This window comes from Cataglyphis hispanica, chromosome 1 (genome assembly GCF_021464435.1).
Source record: "Cataglyphis hispanica isolate Lineage 1 chromosome 1, ULB_Chis1_1.0, whole genome shotgun sequence".
In the NCBI taxonomy this organism is placed as follows: Eukaryota; Metazoa; Arthropoda; class Insecta; order Hymenoptera; family Formicidae; genus Cataglyphis; species Cataglyphis hispanica.
This window is the reverse complement of record NC_065954.1, coordinates 2,265,033-2,282,047: the sequence shown is the minus strand read 5'-3', so window position 1 is coordinate 2,282,047 and position 17,015 is coordinate 2,265,033. Positions and strand designations below refer to the sequence as shown.

Sequence of the window (17,015 nt, the reverse complement as noted above, 5' to 3'; positions counted from 1 at the left end):
AACCCTCATCATAAACAAACTCTCTAAACTCTCCGAAAACTTACAAGCTACATTATTTACAGAAATATACGTAAAAAATGGAAAATTACGGGATATATTTATGCGGGCAAGTCAAATATAAATCGGACTTTTTCCAAAATATTTTATTTGATCAAAATATTTGTAGCGCACACCCAAGTATTTTTCTATATAGTTTCCACTAAAATCTAAGTATTTTTGTCACAAATTCTTTCGTGCGCAAGATATTAGCTTTAGATATGTCTCATTATTTTTTATGACATAAGAAAAAAAAAGAATGCCAATTTAGTGGCAAAACTATTTAGATTTTAAACAATGTAGAAAAATAATTTGGGTGTGCGCTAAAAATATTTTGATCAAATAAAATGTTTTGAAAACAGTCCGGTTTTTATTTGACTTGTCAACGTAATTATGTCTGTATGCTTAACTATTCGAAAGGCTCACGTTTAAAACGGCAGAAAAGATTCCGTTTCCTTTCACTGCGCGAGCCCTCTCTTTCACGATAAATATTTATTATCTTGTAATATTCTCTCATCTAGGCGCGTGCATTTGCGCGAGTGCGCACGTAATACGGCGGTAAGATCATTAGGCCAAGGACCAGTTTGGCCGCGATCAAACTTAATTCCCACGGAGGACTGGGTAACCAGTGCTCAAGACGCTGGTGTCATTATCCGGTAAGTACAATTGAACGTAATCTTCTTTTCTTTATTGCAAAGAGAGAAGTATCTGTGCAATTAGCTGTTCAAATTTATGTCACGGCAGCGTCAAGTTTGTAAATTCGGAATGTCATCATAATATTACACGTGCTAGAAATTATGTACGATGGCGTAAATAACAACACGAGGATGAGTTTCGCGATGATCAGGGCTGTATTAGAATAGAAGCAACTGTTGCTCAATTTCTGCGCATTCTCTGATCTCGATGGAGATATCCAGATTTTAGGATTGCAGCGAGTGAGAGAGATGCCCTTTCACGATGGAACATTGTACGCGCTTGTTTGACATTAAAAACCCACATAGACATTTTTACAGCTTCTTGTTGAATAATTCCAATCATTATCTTCTCCACATGATCGCGTTCGCACATCTAACATCCGAATAGATTAACAATTTCTATTCCAAAATCTATGATTATTCGTTTAAAAATTTATATGATGATAAAAGTCGCCTCGACATTTAGTTTTCGTAGAGTTTTTGGAATGCTTTCTTGTGTCATTTAACATAAAAATAACTCCGTTTCTCCAAATTTTAGATTTTTTTGAAACTTATCATGACTTCTCTAATCTTCTCGTAGAAATTTCTTCACAGAATCTTAGAATTTTGTGATACAAAACTATGCAAGATGTATTTCGTAAATACCTCAATCGCGATTACAAGCAGATGCTGCAACCAACTACCTCGAATCCAGCAAGATCATAAAACATTAATGACTTTGCTGTCTAAATTATTCTAATTTTTACAACATAATTATTAATGCGTTAACACACGAATTACGAAGAATATATACGATAAATGCACATATGTGTTCCGATATGCGCATAAATTTATGTATTAAGGCATTAATCAAGAGTCCACAAATCATCATCACTTTCAGCTGTCAGAGTAAGCCTGTCAGTCAGAGATATTACATTTATTATGTGTCTTTACATTATTAAATCTTGATTTTTACTATATTAATTAATCTTTGAGATATCTGTCGGAACATCAAGGGATTAGATCGTTTCCTTGAAAATCGATGTTCTTCGCAATCTTCTTCTCTTCATCGACCCACCCGCGGAGATCAGAACGATGATCTCGGAGAGCCCGATCGAAAAAGAGAAGTCGCTGTATATCCGAGAGCCTTCGCAGGTTGCGCAAGGTAATCGTCGTTTGCCTCATGTCGTCTTATTACGTAAGCGCGAAAACTGCAAGCCGCACAGCCGACATCGCCGTCTCGTTCGATTCGAAAGAGGAAAATCCCGGTGTCGCTCGCTTATACCGCGATGCGCGTCGCAGGTGTGAATGGTCGCCGGAGGCAGGTGGCGAACGCAGGTGAAGAAGACCGCGGATCGCGGAGATTTCGAGCGGGGGTGACACTTGGTGCTCCCGATTTTAGAACTCTCAGGGGCAGCGTGACGCCGCTACGCCGAAATGAACTTTCCCGGGTTATGTAAAGACCGGCGCCTCCGCTTCGATGGACTCCGGCGATATAAAGGTCCGGCTCTGCCCCCAACGATCCGAGAGTTGCTCGCGAACTCCACGCCGGCGATCATCGAGAGAGGCGAGCGACGCTCTACATGTGACACTGTCTGTCTGCGTTTGTTTGCTTATCTGCCATTTTGTCAGAATTATTTATTTTACTTAAAAAAGAACCTGTACCCCGCTCGAGGCGCTTCACTTTCTCGGACACGTGCATCGTAACTGTATATAAAACGCGCGAGTCAATCGTGGAGTCGGCAACATGCGTAACCTGGTAAGTGTGCTTCTCTTTAAATCTTTCTCAAAATTTTATACGAGTTAATAGTAAAATTTATTGAATAATAATTAATCTTTAAATTACCGATTCATAATACAGTCTATTTGATGCACAAAGTGTGCAATATGCTAAATGAATAATATAATTATGTAGAGAAAATAAAAGCGTAAAAGGGAAATCAAAGAATCAATAATATTTTTCTTTTATGAATGCTGAATAATCGCAGAAAAATTTCACTTTGACAAGTTTATGATGATATAAATAATTTGAATTAAAAGGTAAATTTACATTGACTTAAACTGTTTTATGTTCCCCGTTTTTGTATTCTTCGATATTAAAAAAAAAAATTACATATTTTATATAAAAAAGATCTAATAATATGTTTTTATCAGATACTTACAAGAATAGTTTTTATTTTAGTATATATGTATAAACATAAGTTATAATTTTACGAGGGAGACTGCTTTTGTGGAAGAAGCTTTTACGAGTAACGCAGATAAAGTATGATGTGCCATTGTACTCTTGTAACTTTACGAGCTTCATGTATCAGGAACACACAAAAGGAACTAACTACACATAAATTACAGATAAAAAAAATATATATATATATATATATATATATATATATATATATATATATATATATAGTACATTTTTGACATAAGATTAAGCATTATATTAGGCTTCGGCAATATAAAATAGATTAACTGGCACTTTCATTATGTTCATTAATATGTGCATTTTAAATTGGCACCATCAATCTCTTTCTTCTCTCTCTATCTCTCTTCTCTCAATACAGATTTTATTATTTACAAATCATTTATTAATGCCATTTAGTTCTTTATTTTACTATGGTTATGCAGTTATGATAAATCATTTTGATAAAAATGTCGATAAAACTCGGATATAAATTTTTCCTTGCGATAATTTCTCTTGAAAAATAGGACGCGTATTCAATTTTCACATACATCTCCATATATTTAATTTCCATAACAATGAGCGCAAATCGCATCATTGATTTCTTAAAATCGCGAAATAAAAATTGGTCACACCTACATATTCATAAACGATCGTGCATGATATAATGTTATGTGTGTGATAGGGCTATTCGTCATCGAATGAAAGTTTCACGGCACAAAATCATTATTACAATATTATGTAATCTATTAAATTACATAACTTCATTAAATTGCAAAGCTCACCTAACGACAACATTGTCACGCGTCTTATATAGAGGATAATCGTCCATTAACAAGTTTTAAATTTAACTTACACACACATACACACACGCACACATATATATATTTTTTTCTAAGCATTTACTTTCTCGCACAGAAAACACAAATGGCCGACCGATCCAAAACATTCACTCGATATTTAGTAAATTATTATTAGTTATATATTATTATTAGTTAATGATGTTATTATGGAGAATAATATATCTCGAAGCAGCTAAGAAAAATTGCAATAAATGGCTAAAGAATATAAAATATTGCAAAATGTAAATTAAGAGAGATTTAAATTAAAGCGTTAAAAGTTTAAAGCAATAAAGGAAACAAAACATAGTACACTATTTTATCTTTCAAAGAACTATCTTTCTAAAGAACTATTTTTTCAATCTATTTTTAGAGTTTTTATTTATATTTATATATAAATTACAATCATGTTAATATCGGCGCTCCTTATAAGATTCATCTCTCTCCGATTAAAGAGAATACGTGTATTTATGTCGAATACAATTGAATCCGGTATTGCACGGTGACAAATTTACTCTGTTAAACCGGGACAAAATGAATCGGCATCTTTTATGTTAATTGGAAACTATGATTATGGGAAAAAGTCACGTTCAAAGCGATTGTAATATGGTGTCATTAGCGTGCGATGCCCTCCCGTTCCTCTTACCGATCGCAATCAACACACCGTGACCTACCTATCCACCAACACATTTATCTTGTACTGACCTTTCACGGGGAAAGGTATCTCCGGCGTCTCTTTATGGGACGGACATAACGAGGATTACAAAGCGTATAGTCGTATAGACAGTTCTCCACTCTTCGCTGCTGCATCGACGTTGTTAGACGATTCTCTTCGAAATAGAAACACAATTAGTCGGCTTTCGATGTTGCTTCTGTCCGGATACCATCGTCTTGATTATCACGTGTCAAATCTGTCTATTAGATATTCTAGTCTTATAAGATATTCGCATGATAATGCGAATCACATTTTTAGTATTTTTAATATTAGGCCTTTATAGCTGCAAAGTCTATGAAAGTAAATTTAGTGTAAACGTTCGCCATGTGAAGTCAATATATTATTACTTATTATAAGTGAGAGTCCGTTGCAAGAAGGACGCCCGGTGTCATCGCCGTCCCATTAAATTCGAGAAACGACGTTAATCCATGATAAAATGATGTAATTAACTCGATTTATGATAAATCATTAATCACCGGGCCATTATGCAAACTATCGCGCATGCTTTCGCGAATAAGTCAAGAGAGACTAATTTTGTGAAACATTTTAGATTTTAATATAAAGCAGAAATATAAATTTTATTAATGAGAGATTTACGTCGCCTTTAAAATAAACAACGTCAAAATAATCGATCAAATTATCGCAACATTTAAATGCATTTCTACAAATAATTATTTATTTTTAAATCCCTCCTGCAAGTCTAATCTTTAAACATAAATTTTAATAAACGGCAGATACATAACACATATAAATCGATGCTGCGTGTAACAATTTCAAGATTAATAATAATATATACTTATTGTCAAAAAAAGATACACACAATGACAAAATAAAAAAAAGATACTAACTTTACTTTTACATTTTCAGTTGTTGATAGCCTTGCTTGGATTGGCCCACGGCCAATTTTCCCCGGAGCCGGAGAAGGTCTTGAGTTACTCGCAAGATCTTGGCGATACCCGCGGACATTATTCCTTCGCTTATGAAACGGCGGGCGGAATCATCCAGCAAGAGACCGGCAGTCGCAAGTACGCCGGCACCGAAGACGAGACGCAGCTCATCCAGGGCTCCGTTCAGTACAACGCCCCGGACGGAACCCCTATCTCCATAAGCTGGACCGCCGATGAATTCGGCGCCCAGGTGGCTGGTTCCCATCTCCCCACCCCGCCGCCCGTCCCACCGGAAATACAACGTGCCCTGGACTGGCTTGCTAAACAACCTACGACCCCGGAACCGATCGAGAAGGACAGGCCGACGCAGAATGCTGTGCCTCGTGACAATCGCCCGCAGAGACTCTTCTCGAATAAACGAAATTAAATGCGCGCCCTTAAATTAAATCCATCCACAACATCCCATATATTTACCGCATCGTGTGATGTGACATCCAATAAACTCGTATTTTTGTAGATATTTCTCCCAGGTCTACTGTGTTTCAATCTTCTACTGTCATTTTTATCGTTATTATTATTTTAAAGTGAAATGAATAGTCAATTAGATATCACGTTCGAATGTTTACGCTAGCAATAACTAAGTAAGTATACGTTGAAATTTTATTCAATCTATATATGTAAATACGTTTCATTTTCTTATATAATACATTTCTTAACGAGTCTGCATCCTTTTTAGAGCAAGTAAATAGCTTGTAACATTGCATTATGAAATGCATGTTACTTGCACAAAAATTTGGACTCATTCATAAATTCATGTTAAATAAAGATATATATGTTAAGATAAAAGTCATTATAAGAGAAAGATCGAACATCATATTTTTACCGATTTGGTAAACTATTTAATTTTTACATTTTGATGTTATTGATCAGTTTTAAAATGAGAAAAACAAAATTTACACATAATACATTTTATTCGCAATGCATTTATATCCAAAAAATTGGACTCACCAATGAATTCATGTCGAAGAAAGATACGCTATTTTTCTAGCTACAGCTCAGAGATTTCTTAGTACACTAATTTAACATTCTATGTTTATACTTGCGTGAATTGGTCGATTTTTTTAAAAATAATTTTCCAGTTTAATGTTCTTCTTCTTGCTCGCCATTCTCTTCGGAATGTTCGGCAATATATTGAAGAGCTTTTTTAATCAATGGTGGTACTTTGGGCAAATGAGCACCTTCCGGCTGGAATCCATTCTCGTTGGCTACATACAAGACGTGAAAGGTATTTCCTTCGGCGTCAGTATAAGTGTAGCTACCTCGTGCCTCCAAGGCCTCCTGCTCGGTGTTTATATGATTGAGGTGACCGTCCTCTTCAGCCTGAATGCCATCAATGTTATAACTATAGCTGTAAAGCTTGTTGCTTGGTTGTGCTGTAGTTGTAAAGCTTGTTAGGTAATGCGGTGCCTGTCCAGCAAACGCTACGAACTTATTGGTATTGGACTTATCGGCTGATAATCTTTCTGTTTTTGCTATTATCAGCACAGCTTCCATTAAAATACATAAAATGATTGCCTGCAAAGATAAAAAATCATATATTTTTTTAATTATGTATTGTACATTTAATTTAAATTAAATATAATAAAAAGGCTCAAAAGTTAATAACCAAATCGATAAAAAAGTTGAAGAAGCAATTAACGAATGTCCGTGTAACATAAGTCACAGTTTAAAAATTTAAAACGCAAGATAAAATTAAAACAAATTAAAAAACAAAATAAATACAAAATTTACAAGGCGCGAATAATATAAGTAAGATGTAAATTATAAAAAAACACAGACATTTCAAGAACTAGACTCTCTTCAATGTTAAAAATAAATTGTAAAATATAAAGAGCGGTCAGTAAACAAAAAATAGAAAAAAGCTGTCAAAAATGAAAAAAAAAACCATGAGGGATTGCTTGTTAAATATATTGAGTCCCTTCAAAAGTACCAGTGTGAAATTAAAAAATCCATTATCCACCACAAAATTGTATCAAAAACTTGCGACTAGAAATACAATTAAAATAGTTGTTTACAAAATTACTTAACTCTTGCAATTGCGATGCAGCTTATATTGGCTAGGCTAAAAAACTACTAAAAGTTCATATCGCAGGACATCGTAACCATATCAATAGATCTTGTCTCAGGGCTTTATCTATCGCGTATACAATCTCATGATACTGCCTTACGTAATTTCTTACTCACAAAATTCGGACTCACCAATCGATTCATGTTGAGAAAAGATGTACTATGTTCTTAGCTATAGCTCCGAAATTTCTCACTACACTGACTTAACATCTCATTCAGGCTTTATATGTATCCGTCATCTAAAGGATCTTCTAATAACTTTAATTAAGTCTTACATCCCTCAGATCCCCTTGTCTATCACACATTTCAACGTGTAATTATATGTATATGTATACGAGATTTACGGATAAGACTCACGCATACATATGCAGAACTTGTTCTCCTTGATGGGATTTTAAGTGTGATGATGTGTCTGTGTCTAAAATCACAAAAACTGGCTGAAACTAAATTTAGACAAAAAATTTACTCATTCAGAGTTATATAAACTCTATTATTAGATTTTTAATTTAATTTAGATTTAAATTTATTATTTAAACATTTTATATTTAATATGCAAAAATTACATAATAAAGTTACACGAGTTATTAATTTTGCAAAATAAAGATATACTATTTTCCTAGCTACAGCTCGAAAATTTCTTACTACACTAACTTAATATTCTATGCAAGCTTTATATGTCTGACATACAAAAAATTTCGGACCTTTTAAAAGTACCGGAAGTTCTTTTATCTGCTTGTCATTTTTCTTATTCCAATAAACTATATTTATGGATGAGTCAAACGCGCATGTAAAACCTGATCTCCTTGGCAAGATTTTAAATCGATTTTTTTATAATATATTATTATAGTATATAGCATATATCATAGATTATAAAAATTTTTGAAGGAAAACGATGCTCACGCGTGAAGAAATTTGCGAATAGTGCATCAAATTTTCTACACTTTTAGCGCTTTGACATACACACGCACATAATAATAATTTGTATTATTAACGCTGTTGTTGTAAAAAAATATTGTAAACAACCGTTGACATAATGATTAAACCAAGTATTGCCTTGATAAATATCAATTCAATAAGAAATATGCTTATATTGATAATTTATTTATAAAATATTATTGTGTGATTTTCTTCTTATATATAAATATACAAATGTCATAAAAATAAAAATTTATATAAGCAAAAGAATATAGAAATGATCACAAGAAAGGCTAAATTTTGAGATTGCTAACTTGCGTACTTCATGTCTCGATGCAACCGCGCGTCGATCAATTTAAACATTGTCAAAGTAGCTGTAACTACCTCGTGCCTTTTACTCGATATCTGTGTGATTGAGACAATAATTTTGAAGTACCGTGGAGGATATGGATGGCCTGAATGACGTAGATGACGTGGATGATGGCGGTGGTCTCACCCCCTTATTTATTAAACCCTCGAGAAGTTGCAGAAGGTTTTGAAGTTATGATTGGGAAATACCGTAGTAACGACGTACTTTTCGTAGTTTTGCCAATCTTTTTGATGTTGTAATTTTTATTTTGCGTTTTCTGAATATTTTCAGTGCTCACACTAATGGGATTACCGTATTTCTGAACTTGAACGCCGGTGTCATTGTAGTAGCAATAGTAACTGCAAAAATAATCTTTACCATGTTTATCCAGGATTTGGCAGCTGCTCACTTCATCGTTTTTCTGAACTATTATCACTATCGCTTTCAAAACGGACAAAGTAACTATTTCTGAAAAAATAATGAATTATATATATTTTTTTAAATCATACGTATTGTAAATTTGATTTAAATTTTATTGTAGAATACAGAAAAATTCCTAAACGTATTTATATTGACAAGATCGATTAACAAACAATAAGGACTAAAATTTGTTAATATGATACATTCAATTGAAACGTGAATTGAGGTCATTATTCCATAAAGGAAATTGTTGTCTTGATTGACAAAAATATTCAATTTACAAAAATATTTAATTTACAAAAATATTATAGTAAATTCGTGGACTGCATATACAGATCTCATGGTATTGTTTTACACGCATTTTATTCGCACAAAAATTCACACTTACTAATAAATTTATGTCGAATAAAGATATACTTTCTTCCTAACTGCAGTTCAGAAATTTCTTACTACACTGACTTAATACGCTATGCAAGCCTTATATATCTGCTAGCCGAAGATATCTTGGAGAAAATACTTACCCTTTTCTATCTGCTTGTCATTTTTCATATTTCATATTTAAATTTGCCAATAAGCCGAATGCATGAAAAACCTAATCTCCTTGGCAAGATTTATTTAGATTTAACAAGATAATAATATACAAATAAAAAAATAATTACGACGCAAATAGCCGTGTTTCAATATTGCTTGCGAAAGTCCGACTGCGATTAAGTCCGCGCTAGGCGTTTTTCAATCTATCATCTTGTCAAGGCTCGACTTTATGATTTTCTGATTTTGCCATTTTTCTGTTATGTCCAGCGTTCTTATTCATTTTCACTCTCTTCGGGATGTTCGGCGATATATTGAAGAGCCTTTCTAATTAATGGTGGTACTATGGACAAGTGAGCACCCTCTGGTTGAAATCCATTCTCATTAGCTATATACGAAACTTGGAAAGTATTGCCCTCATTGTCAGTGTAGCTACCTCGCGCTTCCATGGCCTCTTGATTAGTGCCTACATTATTAAGATGACCGTGTTCTTGAGCTTGGATGCCAGTATCAGTGTTATAGTTGTAATTGTAAAGAAATTTGTTTGGCCTTGGGGTGTAATGCCATGGTATTGGCGTAGTATATACCATGATAGGTTTATAGGTTTTTGCATAGAACTTGAGCTGATTTACAACAGGAGGTAATCTTACTGTTTTTGCTATTATCACTGTTGCTTTTATCAGAAGGCACAATGTTATTGTCTGAAAAGACAAAGAATTATATAGTTATTTAAACCATAAATATGATATTTAAATTTTATTATAAAATGTAAAAAAAGTCCTGAATATTTTTATACTGAAAAGATTGATTAAAAAGCAATAGAGACACCGAAATAATCTACGTTCCATAAATAGTGCAATTATAATCTGTTAAATTGCAATAAAATATTAAGCAATTTATATACAATTAACGATTCAGTAGCTTTATGGTAAATCATCTAGTATAATATTAAAGGAATTATGATATATATATATATATATACATATATTAATTTTAGTTTTTGCACTTCAAAAATATTGATCAGTATTTTGAATTAAAAAAAATATTTTTCATGTTTGTCTGAGAGAAATTGCTTTTGTGTCGATTCACAAAAATATACACTGGTTTTATTCGCACAATAAATTGGACTCACTAATGATTTCATGTCGAAAGAAGATATATTATTTTTCTAGCTACAGCTCGGAGATTTCTTATTGCACTGACTTAACATTCTATGCAAGCTTTTATATATATCTTCTATCTAAAGAATCCGGAATTTTTTAAAACACCTTAGGCTTTTCTTGTCATTTTTCTTATTCTAATAATAAACACGTTTGCGGATGAGTCAAACACATATGCAAGCGCACATATGCAAAACCTGATCGTCTTGGTAAGATTTTAAATCTGAGATCAAATCTATATGCATAAAATCACAGAAAATTAGCTGAACTTGATCTTAATAAAGAAATATAAATTCACTTAATTTGTTGCCGAAATATTTTATGTATTATGATATATATATATATATATATATATATATATATATATATATATTATCAAATTTAATTATTTAATGGCAATATGCGTGAAAAGTACATGATAAATACACGGTTTAAAGAAAAGAAAAAAAATAAGAGATATAAGAAAATAAGAAAATAGAATAATAATAATAAATTAAAAACCGCGTAAATTTTATGTAATAATTATTTATAATTTATAATAATTACATGCAGTTAATATTAATTATGTGATCTGCGTGTACTTACTCGCAGTAATAATTTAAGGTATAAAAGTAATTATGTAAAAATATTATATAAATTTAACGATAATATTATACAAATACAAAAATAATGACGACGCGAATAACCGTGGCTCGACATCGCTCGCAAAAGTTCCGCAATCGAGTCTGTGGTATGTTTTATTCGATCTGTCATCTTATCAAGACTCCTTTGCGATTTATCGATTTTTTTCATATTTCTGTCATCTTCTTATTCCCCATTTTCTTCGGGATGTTCGGCAATGTATTGAAGAGCCTTCTTGATTAATGGCGGAATCTCAGGCAAATGAGCACCCTCCGGCTGGAATCCATTTTCGTTGGCTACATACGAGACCTGGAAGGTGTTTTGCTCGTTGTCATTGTAGCTATAGCTGCCTCGCACTTCTATGGCCTCCTGATCGGTACCCACATTATTGAGATGACCGTGTTCTTGAGCTTGGATGCCAGTATCAGTGTTATAGTTATAATTGTAAAGAGACTCGGTTGATCTTGAGGAAATCGTCGGCATTAGCGTAGGGTGCAACGGGTGAAATACAAGGAGCTTGGCCTGATTTGTATTAGATTTTGTTGCAGGTAATCTTTCTGTTTTTGCTTGTATCGCTGTCATTTCTATCAGAACGCACAAAGTAATTATCTGAAAGGCAAGGAATCATATAGTTCTTTAATCCATAAAGTTAATTTAAACTCAATTATAGAATATGAAAAAGTTTCTGAATATTTTTATACTGACAAGAGCGAATTAGCAAATGATAGAAACACCGAAATATCTCTGTAGTGAAAGTGAAATGTGTCTAAATTAAATTCTATTGTATTCAATATTAAAAAGTAATTTATTATTGGTCAAATGTATTTTTATTCTACGAAATGTAATATAATTTGATAAAACGCTTTCCGTTATGTTACTTTTTTTGGGTAATGTATAATATAAAATAAATACACATTTTCATATAATTAATGTGTGACTATAATTTGTTAAATTGCAATAAAATATTTATTAATCAACATATGTATAATTAATGATTAGAGATTTAAGAATAACTTTAAATTTTCAGAAAAAAAATTAGCAAGAGAAATAAAAAATATAATATAAATGACTTATTTATTTTTTTTATAACGTTTGTTTTATTTATAATATTTGTTTTTTATAACATTTATTTTATTAACATTTGTTTTGTGTGTGCGTGTGTATTAGCACTTCTTTTGTATATATATACAACTTATTATTTATTACTTAAAAATAATGTTTTAATTATATGTAACTGTATTAGCATAACTAGCTGTAATGGCATAACTATTTAATTTTTGCACCTCAAAATTGTCGATTAGTTTTAAACTAAAACAAAATTTTTCTTCATAATTGTTTGTGAGAAATTGCTTGTGTACGTATTTATACAAAATATTATACAAAATATTATACAAAAATTATACAAAAATATTTTGTTTACAAAAATAGACACGCGTTTTAATCATATAAAAAATTGAACTCACTAATAAATTCATGTCGAAGAAAGATATACTATTTTTCTAGCTACAGCTCTCGGAGATTTCTTACTACACTAACTTAATATTCTGTGCTAGCTTGATATATAGCTGCCATTCGAAGGTTTCAGAAATTTTTAAAATACCTTAGGCTCTTCTCTCTTCTTCTCATTTTTCTTATTTCCATAAACCACAATTGCGGATGAGCCAAAGATACGCACACACATGCAAAACTTGATCTCCTTGGCAAGATTTTAAATCTGAGATTATAAGCGTAAGATGACAATAAATCAGCTGAATTTAAATTTAGTAAAAAAAATGTGAGTTTTTACCCATTTTAAGATTCGTCGAGACAATATTATAAATCCCGACATTGGGGAAAAAAAAGGAAAAATAATGTGCATCAGGAATTAATTGAATATTATCCAAATATTAACACGCTTATGTTACAAGATTTACTGTGCATTCATCAATAATGGTATAAAATTATAATAATATTATATGCAAATATTATATAACTTTATTAATAATATTGTACAAATACAAAAATAATCACGACACAAATAGCCGTGTCTCGAGATTGTCGGTCTCCACGAGGATCAATCCTCAAAGCGACCGCAATCGCGTCCGCGCTAGGCTTTTTCCAATTTGTCATCTTGTCAAGATTCGCTTGCAATTTGCCGATTTTTGCCATATTTCTCTGTCACGTCCGGTGTTCTTATTCCCCGTTTTCCTCGGGATGTTCAGCAATGTATTGAAGAGCCTTCTTGATTAGTGGCGGTACCTCAGGTAAATGAGCACCCTCCGGCTGGAATCCGTTTTCGTTGGCTACATACGAGACCTGATAGGTTTTACCCTCGTTGTCAGTATAGCTATAGCTGCCTCGCACTTCTATGGCCTCCTGATCGGTACCCACATTATTGAGATGACCGTGTTCTTGAGCTTGGATGCCAGTATCAGTGTTATAGTTGTAATTGTAAAGAAATTTGTTTGGCCTTGGGGTGTAATGCCATGGTATTGGCGTAGTATATACCATGATAGGTGTATTGGTTTTTGCATAGAACTTGAGCTGATTTACAGCAGAAGGTAATCTTACTGTTTTTGCTATTATCACTGTTGCTTGTATCAGAAGGCACAATGTTATTGTCTGAAAAGACAAAGAATTATATAGTTATTTAAACCATAAATATGATATTTAAATTTTATTATAAAATGTAAAAAGTCCTGAATATTTTTATACTGAAAAGATTGATTAAAAAGCAATAGAGACACCGAAATAATCTACGTTCCATAAATAGTGCAATTATAATCTGTTAAATTGCAATAAAATATTAAGCAATTTATATACAATTAACGATTCAGTAGCTTTATGGTAAATCATCTAGTATAATATTAAAGGAATTATGATATATATATATATATATATATATATATATATATATATACATATATTAATTTTAGTTTTTGCACTTCAAAAATATTGATCAGTATTTTGAATTAAAAAAAAATATTTTTCATGTTTGTCTGAGAGAAATTGCTTTTGTGTCGATTCACAAAAATATACACTGGTTTTATTCGCACAATAAATTGGACTCACTAATGATTTCATGTCGAAAGAAGATATATTATTTTTCTAGCTACAGCTCGGAGATTTCTTATTGCACTGACTTAACATTCTATGCAAGCTTTTATATATATCTTCTATCTAAAGAATCCGGAATTTTTAAAACACCTTAGGCTTTTCTTGTCATTTTTCTTATTCTAATAATAAACACGTTTGCGGATGAGTCAAACACATATGCAAGCGCACATATGCAAAACCTGATCGTCTTGGTAAGATTTTAAATCTGAGATCAAATCTATATGCATAAAATCACAGAAAATTAGCTGAACTTGAACTTAATAAAGAAATATAAATTCACTTAATTTGTTGCCGAAATATTTTATGTATTATGATATATATATATATATATATATATATATATATATATATATATATATATATTATCAAATTTAATTATTTAATGGCAATATGCGTGAAAAAGTACATGATAAATACACGGTTTAAAGAAAAGAAAAAAAAAATAAGAGATATAAGAAAATAAGAAAATAGAATAATAATAATAAATTAAAAACCGCGTAAATTTTATGTAATAATTATTTATAATTTATAATAATTACATGCAGTTAATATTAATTATGTGATCTGCGTGTACTTACTCGCAGTAATAATTTAAGGTATAAAAGTAATTATGTAAAAATATTATATAAATTTAACGATAATATTATACAAATACAAAAATAATGACGACGCGAATAACCGTGGCTCGACATCGCTCGCAAAAGTTCCGCAATCGAGTCTGTGGTATGTTTTATTCGATCTGTCATCTTATCAAGACTCCTTTGCGATTTATCGATTTTTTTCATATTTCTGTCATCTTCTTATTCCCCATTTTCTTCGAGATGTTCGGCAATGTATTGAAGAGCCTTCTTGATTAATGGCGGAATCTCAGGCAAATGAGCACCCTCCGGCTGGAATCCATTTTCGTTGGCTACATACGAGACCTGGAAGGTGTTTTGCTCGTTGTCATTGTAGCTATAGCTGCCTCGCACTTCTATGGCCTCCTGATCGGTACCCACATTATTGAGATGACCGTGTTCTTGAGCTTTGATACCAGTATCAGTGTTATAGTTATAATTGTAAAGAGACTCGGTTGATCTTGAGGAAATCGTCGGCATTAGCGTAGGGTGCAACGGGTGAAATACAAGGAGCTTGGCCTGATTTGTATTAGATTTTGTTGCAGGTAATCTTTCTGTTTTTGCTTGTATCGCTGTCATTTCTATCAGAACGCACAAAGTAATTGTCTGAAAGGCAAGGAATCATATAGTTCTTTAATCCATAAAGTTAATTTAAACTCAATTATAGAATATGAAAAAGTTTCTGAATATTTTTATACTGACAAGAGCGAATTAGCAAATGATAGAAACACCGAAATATCTCTGTAGTGAAAGTGAAATGTGTCTAAATTAAATTCTATTGTATTCAATATTAAAAAGTAATTTATTATTGGTCAAATGTATTTTTATTCTACGAAATGTAATATAATTTGATAAAACGCTTTCCGTTATGTTACTTTTTTTGGGTAATGTATAATATAAAATAAATACACATTTTCATATAATTAATGTGTGACTATAATTTGTTAAATTGCAATAAAATATTTATTAATCAACATATGTATAATTAATGATTAGAGATTTAAGAATAACTTTAAATTTTCAGAAAAAAAATTAGCAAGAGAAATAAAAAATATAATATAAATGACTTATTTATTTTTTTTATAACGTTTGTTTTATTTATAATATTTGTTTTTTATAACATTTATTTTATTAACATTTGTTTTGTGTGTGCGTGTGTATTAGCACTTCTTTTGTATATATATACAACTTATTATTTATTACTTAAAAATAATGTTTTAATTATATGTAACTGTATTAGCATAACTAGCTGTAATGGCATAACTATTTAATTTTTGCACCTCAAAATTGTCGATTAGTTTTAAACTAAAACAAAATTTTTCTTCATAATTGTTTGTGAGAAATTGCTTGTGTACGTATTTATACAAAATATTATACAAAATATTATACAAAAATTATACAAAAATATTTTGTTTACAAAAATAGACACGCGTTTTAATCATATAAAAAATTGAACTCACTAATAAATTCATGTCGAAGAAAGATATACTATTTTTCTAGCTACAGCTCTCGGAGATTTCTTACTACACTAACTTAATATTCTGTGCTAGCTTTATATATAGCTGCCATTCGAAGGTTTCAGAAATTTTTAAAATACCTTAGGCTCTTCTCTCTTCTTCTCATTTTTCTTATTTCCATAAACCACAATTGCGGATGAGCCAAAGATACGCACACACATGCAAAACTTGATCTCCTTGGCAAGATTTTAAATCTGAGATTATAAGCGTAAGATGACAATAAATCAGCTGAATTTAAATTTAGTAAAAAAAATGTGAGTTTTTACCCATTTTAAGATTCGTCGAGACAATATTATAAATCCCGACATTGGGGAAAAAAAAGGAAAAATAATGTG

At 31.6% G+C, this 17,015-nt stretch overlaps 6 protein-coding genes across 7 annotated transcripts; 1 reads left to right on the top strand and 5 right to left on the bottom strand.

Annotated features, from left to right (window-relative positions):
* The first annotated feature begins 2,226 nt into the window (after positions 1-2,226).
* LOC126859082 (endocuticle structural glycoprotein SgAbd-4-like) lies at positions 2,227-5,850 on the top strand. Its single transcript, XM_050610059.1, has 2 exons — positions 2,227-2,469; positions 5,311-5,850. The coding sequence occupies exons 1-2, from the start codon at positions 2,458-2,460 to the stop codon at positions 5,755-5,757; spliced, it is 459 nt and encodes a 152-aa protein (XP_050466016.1). The 5' UTR covers positions 2,227-2,457; the 3' UTR covers positions 5,758-5,850.
* A 432-nt stretch (positions 5,851-6,282) lies between these two features.
* LOC126859222 (larval cuticle protein 65Ag1-like) lies at positions 6,283-7,877 on the bottom strand. Its single transcript, XM_050610306.1, has 2 exons — positions 7,590-7,877; positions 6,283-6,905 (listed from the first exon to the last, which is right to left on the bottom strand). Exons 1-2 carry the CDS (start codon positions 7,599-7,601, stop codon positions 6,471-6,473), a joined length of 447 nt encoding a protein of 148 aa, XP_050466263.1. The 5' UTR covers positions 7,602-7,877; the 3' UTR covers positions 6,283-6,470.
* Positions 7,878-8,775: 898 nt separating this feature from the next.
* Positions 8,776-11,051, bottom strand: LOC126859351 (endocuticle structural glycoprotein SgAbd-3-like). 2 transcript variants are annotated; one of them, XR_007688799.1, is made up of 3 exons: positions 10,802-11,051; positions 9,659-10,370; positions 8,776-9,183 (listed from the first exon to the last, which is right to left on the bottom strand). XR_007688799.1 is itself a non-coding variant. In XM_050610613.1 (2 exons), the coding sequence occupies exons 1-2, from the start codon at positions 10,811-10,813 to the stop codon at positions 9,945-9,947; spliced, it is 438 nt and encodes a 145-aa protein (XP_050466570.1). In that variant the 5' UTR covers positions 10,814-11,051; the 3' UTR covers positions 9,471-9,944. The 2 variants fall into 2 exon arrangements, 1 of the variants encoding a protein (XP_050466570.1); XM_050610613.1 differs by lacking the exon at positions 8,776-9,183 and having other exon boundaries at positions 9,471-10,370.
* Positions 11,052-11,272: 221 nt separating this feature from the next.
* Positions 11,273-12,065, bottom strand: LOC126848271 (larval cuticle protein 65Ag1-like; the record flags this gene model as incomplete). Its single annotated transcript, XM_050589078.1, has 1 exon — positions 11,273-12,065. A coding segment is annotated over one exon (429 nt), but the record flags the coding sequence as incomplete, so codon positions are not given.
* A 1,281-nt stretch (positions 12,066-13,346) lies between these two features.
* LOC126859278 (larval cuticle protein LCP-17-like) lies at positions 13,347-14,587 on the bottom strand. Its single transcript, XM_050610437.1, has 2 exons — positions 14,502-14,587; positions 13,347-14,051 (listed from the first exon to the last, which is right to left on the bottom strand). Exons 1-2 carry the CDS (start codon positions 14,511-14,513, stop codon positions 13,623-13,625), a joined length of 441 nt encoding a protein of 146 aa, XP_050466394.1. The 5' UTR covers positions 14,514-14,587; the 3' UTR covers positions 13,347-13,622.
* A 349-nt stretch (positions 14,588-14,936) lies between these two features.
* On the bottom strand, positions 14,937-16,713 carry LOC126859416 (larval cuticle protein 65Ag1-like). Its single transcript, XM_050610733.1, has 2 exons — positions 16,624-16,713; positions 14,937-15,769 (listed from the first exon to the last, which is right to left on the bottom strand). The coding sequence occupies exons 1-2, from the start codon at positions 16,633-16,635 to the stop codon at positions 15,347-15,349; spliced, it is 435 nt and encodes a 144-aa protein (XP_050466690.1). The 5' UTR covers positions 16,636-16,713; the 3' UTR covers positions 14,937-15,346.
* Between the last annotated feature and the right edge of the window lie 302 nt (positions 16,714-17,015).